The sequence below is a fragment of the Filicampus tigris genome, chromosome 1, assembly GCF_054856515.1.
Source record: "Filicampus tigris isolate MCC_2025a chromosome 1, RoL_Ftig_1.0, whole genome shotgun sequence".
In the NCBI taxonomy this organism is placed as follows: Eukaryota; Metazoa; Chordata; class Actinopteri; order Syngnathiformes; family Syngnathidae; genus Filicampus; species Filicampus tigris.
This window is the reverse complement of record NC_141217.1, coordinates 33,948,190-33,956,896: the sequence shown is the minus strand read 5'-3', so window position 1 is coordinate 33,956,896 and position 8,707 is coordinate 33,948,190. Positions and strand designations below refer to the sequence as shown.

The 8,707-nt window shown below is 40.7% G+C and overlaps 1 protein-coding gene across 1 annotated transcript; it reads right to left on the bottom strand.

The window, feature by feature from the left end:
- Positions 1–664: 664 nt before the first annotated feature.
- On the bottom strand, positions 665–4,045 carry LOC147153719 (uncharacterized). Its single transcript, XM_086035104.1, has 5 exons — positions 3,924–4,045; positions 2,908–2,992; positions 1,664–1,830; positions 1,313–1,387; positions 665–829 (listed from the first exon to the last, which is right to left on the bottom strand). The coding sequence occupies exons 2-5, from the start codon at positions 2,967–2,969 to the stop codon at positions 768–770; spliced, it is 366 nt and encodes a 121-aa protein (XP_085891230.1). The 5' UTR covers positions 2,970–2,992; positions 3,924–4,045; the 3' UTR covers positions 665–767.
- Between the last annotated feature and the right edge of the window lie 4,662 nt (positions 4,046–8,707).

Genomic DNA, 8,707 nt, shown 5'->3' with positions numbered 1-8,707 from the left:
CGTATAAAACGAGTCAACTTTTTTGCTATTTCGCCTCGCGACAGCCAATCACCATCGGGCATACTAAGTCACACACAGCCACACAGTGTCCTGTTCATTCGCCAGCCAAGCAATATTGTTAGCATTAGCATTGTGTGCAAAAAAGTTGACTTGTTTTATACGTGCCGAATGGAGCGAATGGGCGGATTGCTGTTGCGGCAAATCTGCTTGAGGCTGGCTATCAGTAGCTACTGTCCGGACTATGCGTCCCTGGCTGATTCCATTCAGTGCAAGGCATCAGAGTAAGGTAATTACAAAACATTTTTGTTGTTGTATTATGCTATATAGGGTGATGCAGTTATGCAAGGTACACTGTACATACAAAAATAATTCTCAGTATATTTATAAATAATGTGTTTTGCATTTTTAGTAGGTGGTAGATCATTTTGACTCGTTCATGTCATGAGTAGCTCTCAGGCTGAAAAAGTGTGGGCACCCCTAAAAGGGTCCTCCATGTTCAGGGAGTCATAACTAACTAAATTATGACACTTGTTCATGTATGTTTAGGGGCTCCTTAATAAACTAAGATTAATGTTCCTCTTTGTTCTGGGGCTAGCTGCCAAGCAAAAATGCTAAAAGCTCCTCAATGTTCAGGGAGTGGTAAATAAACTATGGTGCTATGCTATGATGTTTCATGCAAGATTTAGAACATTATTTTTATTGTAGACAAGAACAAACGTACATGATACAAATTCTGAAAATGACCAATTGTGCCTGATGGGCGCCTGTCATGTCCAGCCAGGAGGTGGCGGTCTGGGTCCTCTTGGCTTCTGTATCCGGTAATTAAATTCTAAAACACAAACCAAATGAAATTAGTGCATATCATTTATTAATTGTGTATTGAAGTTTTTACTTGACAACACAAAATGCTACATTAGCTTATACCTTCATCATAGTCTAACATCTTTCCTTGTTCATGCTCCACCTTTTTCCTTGTTCACTTGTTAGTGTACCACTTTCCTTCGGGTTCTTCTCACTTCACTCGTCGCCTTTTCACGTCTTTCGTAATGTTCTTTCCTTGTTTACCTGTCATCACTTTCTTTCCTTCTTTCGCTTTCCTTGCTCACTTGTCACGTATTTGTCCCCTTGTCAGCATTTGTTCACTTGTCACCTCTTTTCTTGCTTTTCTTCTTCTGTCCTTGTGCATTGATTTTCGCAATCAATTCTCGGTAATTCTTCAGTCATTTCCTCGTTCACTAAGCACCAATTTCCTCACTCACTTGTAACATCTTTACTAGCTAGCTCAGAAAACTTTTGAAGAATATCCACTGACCGAGCTCGTCACGCACATACGTGTCGTTCATATCAGTCACCGAAGTGGTCAAGTCTTCGTAATCGTTGTGTGTGCCTGGAAGGAGAGTGTGATAATAATAACAATAATAATGATAATAAATAGTATTCTGTAAATATTTAGTATATTGAATAGGTTGAATTAGGTGAGAACTGTAGGAGTAAAAGTACAAAAGATTAGGTGGAATAATAAAAATAAATACTTTTTGTTATTTATTTTGCATTCACACAATCATAATAATAACTTTGATTTGTAGGGTGCCTCTTAAGGGAACAAAGAACACTTAAGAGAATGAAATCTTGCTAACATGTTCCTGGGCGTGTTGCTCATTACCTGACACCTGCTCCTCACGAGTGGGAACCTCTAATCCCGCTAATGCCGCCGTCCATCTGGGAGTGCAAACCGAGCTCACAGCGCCCTCCGTAGGTCCGACCACGCTGTACAACGGCGCTGTTGTCGTCGGTGGATCGTTGTCATAGTGATGGGAGCTGTGCAGAGTTCTTGCGAACGCCCCAAAAAAAGGAAAAAAAAAAAGTGGTGAAGAGTGAACGAGGGAGGAATAAAATTGGAGGAGAAGACACAGGTGGCAGGTGAGCAAGACAAGCACAACATGAGTGAAGGAGGAAAGCGGTGTAAACATGAACAACGAAAGAAGAAAATAAGGAAGCAAAGAAGTATCAAATGACGAAGGAAAGACGTGACAAGTGACCAAGGAAAGAGGTGACAATTACCAAGGAAAGAAGAATTTAAGGAAGGGCGTAAGAGATAAGGTGTGAAGTAAGGAAGGAAGCAAGAAATTAAGGAAGAATAAAACAGAAGGAATTAGGTGACAAGTGAACGAGGATATGAAGTATATAGCACGGAACATAGAATTTAAGGAAGGACAAAAGGAAGAAAGGAAGATGTGACAACTTCACAAGTGAAGCAAAGTGGTGATGAGGGAAGAAGGAAGGAGGCAATGAGTGAACAAGGAAAGAAGAACATAAAGGAGGAAAGACGTGAAAGTGAACAAGGAAAGAAGAACATAACTAAGGAAGGAAGGAAAAGAGAGGTTAGGAGGAAACCAAAGAAATAAAAAGAAAGGAAGGAAGGAAGGAGAAAGGAAGGAAAGAGGTGACAAGTAAACAAGGAAAGAAGAGAATTAAAGAGGGGAAATCAACCCAAACATATTTTTTTTCAAGAATATGTTCCCAGCAGGCCCACTAGTTGAAAGACAGCATTCTGATTAATATTTTGGCCATTTTGTCACTTCTGTCGCCTGAAAATGACATCACAACTGCTCAAAGCTCAGGTTCAGACCAATCACGGCGCAGCTTCAAAAAACAGGTCAGCCGTAATTGGTCGTTAGCTGAGCCCTGAGCAGTTGTGATGACATTTTCAGTCAACAGAAGTGACAAAATGGCCGCCCCCAGAGATGGCTAAAAACGTGTGGATTAACTCTTATTCCACAAACGCAATATTTATCAAAATGCCTTGTTTCAAACTAATGGGCTTGCATAGAACATATTCTTGAAAAAAATATGTTTGGGTTGACTTCTACTTTTAGAAGAAAGGTATATGAATAGATGCACGTGTACCTTTTTGCAGGTGGCGGGTGCAGTTTAGGCTTGTTGACGACGGCGTACGTCACCTCACTCATGTTGTCATGTATGTTGCAGCTCTCTGCAGTGAGACAACAGGTCACCAATGATCAAGTTGGATTGCTGCCTTTTACCTCCCCCCTGAGCCTTAAGACGTCTATTTACCCGTCTATAATCGGTCTATATTTTAGCCCGAATCTAGGGGCACGGGTACTAATTTTTTCCCCCCGGAAAAAAAGAAGAATGACGGACGACGGAAGGGTACACACGAATGAGGAATAACGGACGCTCCATTTTTTTGTAAAATGCAAAGCACTGCGTAGTACATTACGGCCTCTACACCAGCTATTTAAGGTGCTACTAATTTTTTGAGAATTATTGTAAATAATTTATTAATTTCCTTATATCAAATTTGTTTTGTCTCATTGTCTAACATGTTTTAATGTTATTTAATGACAACTTAGTCATAGATTTTCATTTTTGGATTTTGTATTAAAAAAGCATGTCAACACTTTGCTGCTGCTGCTGTTGTTGTTAAGGTGATCCATAGAAATAAAGTTGAATTGATTTGTGTTCTCCTTTGCTTTTTTTTTTTTACATCACCCCTTTTCTTGTCACGCCTTTCTTTGGTCACTTGTCGCCTCTTTCCTTCTTTCCTTAGGTTCTTTGCTTGTTCACTTCTCACCAGTTTCTTCCCGACGTCCTTCTTTCCTTGTATACTTGTCACCACCTTCCTTATGTTCTCCTTTCCTTGTTTGAATTTCACCTCTTTCATTGTTCACTCGTTGCCCATTTCCTTCCTTCCTTGTTTGCTTCTCGCTTCTTTCCTCGTGTACTTGTCACTACTTTCCCTCACTATGTTTTTCTTTCCTTTTGCAACCTTTTTCCTCGTTCACATATGTCACCTCTTTGCCTGTTCTTTTCTTATTCTTTCAACTATAACAGCGTGTTCACATCACCTTTACATCTCACGCGAACGAACCAACGCAAAAGTCGAGAAAAAGTGCACCAACCTTTGACTTGATTTCATTTTCTGTGCTTGTCGTTCTCAAAGGTTAAAAAGTGTAGTGCGGCCAAACAGGAGATTCACTTCTCTCCAACAAGTGCGGCCAAACAGGAGATTCACTTCTCTCCAACAAGTTTGATTTACATAGAGGAAGTTTGACTTCCTCTTTTGTGGGCGGGGTCACCATTTACATTTTGCCAGACTGCCAGTCAACCAATTTTCACTGGCCAGACATTGCATTTCATGCAACCCTTGTCAGTCAGAGAACAGCTGGTGTATGTAACTGTGGTAACCAGCACACGTAAGCGGCTGTTAGATCACTGAAGCACATAACGGCTCATTTAATAATTTACATTTACTCACCCACACTTACATGCACACACGTACGCACACACACGTGTTACTGGTAAGTGTTGCGGTACTGTTGTGGTTGTGTTGCTCAACAGTTGTAGTAATGCTGTGCTACTATTGTGCATACACTGGATGTCGCAATGACATTTCAGCTGCCTTTGTCCTGTCTGGAAATGAAGTGGGTTTCATAATAGAGCCTCAATGAACAGTAAACAATAATCCCTCATTTTCGCGGTTAATGGGGACCAGAACCCTCCGCGAAAGGGGAAAAAAATACAAAGTAGAGATCAGGGCTGGGCCTTCCGTCCCCGGGAAGGAACAGTCCGGACGGACGATCATTTGGACGGACAGATGGAGGATGAGAAATCCTTTAAAAGGCCTTCATTAATTGCCTGCACAACACTTTTCATGTGCTTCCCAGTAGTCACAATGCACCTGCATATTCTGGCCTCTAGGTGTTCAACACATGTAATACCATGGATAAGGCCACAGGAGTCAGGACGCCATTTCACTGACTGACAGAAACACACCCAGCCTGTCTTGTGTGTGTAATCCGGGATAGCAATTTTGTTTTGTTAACTAACCGTTAACATTGAGTACCTTATCCCTTTGCATGCAAAGTATGTCCTTGTATGGGACATCTGTAGACTGTAAAAATCTATACCAGCGTATACATTTAAACGACCCGGATGTGGGAGTCTTTGTTTCCTCTTAAAATAACCTTGCGTTATTTTTCAATAATTATTTCATAAAACTGGAAATGTCTTGCGTTAAAAAGTGTTGCAATAAAACGCGATAGTATTGCGCTATTACTCAATCTTAAATATTCTCCTGATGTGCCCTGGCTTGCTCCAATCGGCATCATCATCATCATCTTCATCACATCACGGCGGTCTTGTGTTGCAGCTAAATGCTATCTTGGTTAAACAGTTGTAAACAATTCAATCCACTCATGATACTCACATCCGCTAAGTGGATGTTCATAGCCAGCTAATGATGAGTGCACGGAGGTTTCATTTTTATTTTTTTATTTTTTTGGCGGCGGGGGGCGGACCGACGGAATGTAAGGACAGACGCGATTCAAAAGGACGAGGACAGATGGGGTTGGAGGACGATTATTTTTATGAATGAGGACGGACAAGTACGGAAGGGTCGACGGTGGTCGACTGGTTAGCACGTCCTTCTCACAGTTCAGAGGTCGTGGGTTTGATCCCGGCCCCGGCCTCCCTGTGTGGAGTTTGCATGTTCTCCCCGTGCCTGCGTGGGTTTTCTCCGGGTACTCCGGTTTCCTCCCACATTCCAAAAACCTGCATGGTAAGTTGATTGGACACTCTAAATTGCCCCTAGGTGTGATTGCGAGTGCGGATGTTTGTCTCGGTGTGCCCTGCGATTGGCTGGCAATCAATTCAGGGTGTGCAAATATTGGCCAAAATTGAACTCTCAAAAAAGCATAGCTCACTTCCTGTACATCTTATGGCTGCAATGGACTTTTTTTTACATCTCAGGTTGCTACACTTGCCTTTCTTGCCTCTGTGACTTTGGAAAATAAAGAATACTTCATTTAAATTTAAACTACAGCAGTTTGTTGGTTTTGTAAATGCAATTCTAAGTATGAAGATTAGATTGTGGTGCAAAAACGCTTTGAGATATTTTTTATCAGTGAAAATATTTATCATAAGCGCCGATGTCTAACACCTGACACTAAGATTTAAGCTGCATACCCAGTAGGTAAACCCTAAATCCAAGAAATGTTTCTGAAGGAAACCGAATGCTTAATGCTAGTGCTACATGAACTATACAGGTATTTAAAAAAAACATCGCTCACCCAGCCTCACAGATAATAGCTTGCAAGATGAAGGTGCCGACACTATAGACTGTTTTGAGGTCTCATTATTACCCAGAATATACTGCCCCGCGTCCATTTTGGATGTCATCCTCTTCATTTGTTACTGTTCAGCGAAGCAAGAAGGACGTTTGCCATGCCTATGTTTGTTTCTGTCGGCTGTACAAATCGAGGGGGAAAAGGCAGAAAAGGAATCCACAGATTCCCGAAAGTGATCACAAATCAGGGATTTCACGTCTAAAAAAAAAAGTGAAAGACAAAGATGACTGTGGCTGGCTGCAATAAAGAGAGCTACCCTACTGAATTCCGACTATGTTCAAATTTGCTCACAGATAAAATATTCTCAGCTGCAGTGTTTCTCAACCTCGATTGAGCCAAGGCACATATTTTACATTGGAAAAAAAATCTCACGGCACACCATTTGACAAAATGATTCACAAAAAGTGGCTATAGAGGGTCATTATGTACCTTCTGTCATCTAGTGGAAGAACATTTGATTGTTTTGCCTGTTACTATACTTGGTTGGCATACTTTTTAGGGGTGTCATATTAGTGCAATAATTGTGATCAATTAATTACAGTCAGAGTTAAAGCGTTCTTTTTTTTAAATTGCATTAATCAAATTTTTAAATTCTAATTTGACTGTTTCTGTATGATGATGAGATCCATTTTGATGCATGGGGCTTGTGCTTGAGTTGTTGGGGGTGTAAAACACAATGGTCAATGTCACACCCTGAAGTGGACACCGATTAGCTGTCATTGTGTATGGCATAACCTGATAGGTCCCTATTGTAGGTGGGAGGGCGAGTTCAGGAGCAGAGAGAAGATGTGAAAATGGAGGAGCATGTGAGAGTTGTTGGTCCGATGAATGGTACATTTAAAAAAATACCTTGATGGCACTATTGATAAATGCAGAGTGATATGCCTTCTTTGTTAGAAGGACTTTGCTAATGATAAGCAACGAAGACACGAATGTAGCGAGCCATTGCAAAGCTCTTCGCCAAACTGAACTCGAGAACAGCCCGCCTATGAGCAAGTCTGCGACCCACGGGCTGACAAATGCGAATAGCGATGAACTGCTGATCAACATGGTTGAAGACAAGGGATTCATTGAGGTGTTGCAAACAGCGTCCAATGACCCGTCATACAAACCACCGTGCAGGACTGCAGTGATGACTAAAATCAGCAACATGTATGACGGTGAAAAGAAAAGCAAGCTTGATGTTTTGTTGGGGGATTCAACTGCAGATCACTGGACCTCAACTCACAACCACGGTTGTTTGGTGGTGACTGGACACTTTATTGATGGCGTGTGGAACTTCAACTCATTTTGCACTGATCGTTGTGAAAACAGAAATCAGGGACTTGGCTGGTAAATGCCAAAAGCAGTTCCTCAAGGTGGCAAATGACTGAGTAATTGAAAAAAAGATATACACCATAAATACAGATACATGCATACAGACAATGGGGGGCTTTTCTCAGCAATTTTTAAGTGATATTTAAAAAAATGGTTAATTAGATCTATTAATTACAGTACAGTAAAATTACAATAATTAATTAATCCCTCAATTTTTTAATCTCTTGACAGCCCTATTTATTTTGTCAAAATAATTGACATTGGATAATTTCTTCTGAATTGACGTTGGATAATTTCCTGTGGGACACCCGATGATCTCTCACGGCGCACTAACGTGCCATGGCACACTGGTTGAGAATCACTGTTCTGCTGAAATACGATCGCTCTGTTCTCTTCTTCAATGTTAATATTTTTATCTCATTAGACTACCCTGCTAAAAAACAACAACCTGTGACTGCCCTGGAGTGTGTTCGTGTTGATTTAGCGAAATCAAAATAAGACCATGCCGGTCTATGCTGTTTTTTTAAATGGGTAGGCTGATTTTCAAATGATCTAAGTGATTTAATGTTAAGTATGTATCGTATCGTGTGTGCTCGTGTTGGAAGTTGCCCCGCTAGTAGCTGTTAAGATCAGCATGAAAACAAAACAAAACCATGCGGGTCTATATTGGTTTTAAAGATGGGTAGGCCGATTTCTAAACGATCCAAGCAGAAAAGTGATTTCAAGTCGAGCATGTGTCGAGTGTGTTGGTGTTGGTCTTGTGCCATCTTGGAAATTGTAAACACTCACATCACAAACCCAGCCGGACACAAACCTGTCATATGCCTCCATACTTTTATAATTCTGGAAGTCCTTCAATTCTCAGAATGGGTTTGGGTGTCTTAAGTGGCTATTATTTTGGAATAGTCCTGAATTAAATTGTACAGCTAACTGCACGATTCACATTCAAATGAGGACAAAACAGATGGCATTTTTGGTTTGCATTTTTGGGTGGCTGCAGGTGGATAATCTAAATTTACGTCTAATTTCATGAATTACGTGGATTACTTAAATATAATTTTTTTGCTTTTTTGTTTGTTTGTTTAAATATGCAGTGTAGTCCCCACTCTTGATGTCAAAAAGTTTTTGTGGCTCATAGTGTTTCGTACTGGGATTGGATTTTGCATGTTTTTCCACTGAAGGTGGCGCTACAGAGCCATTTTTTAATTACGCATGACAACTTTAAAATATCAAAATTTCGC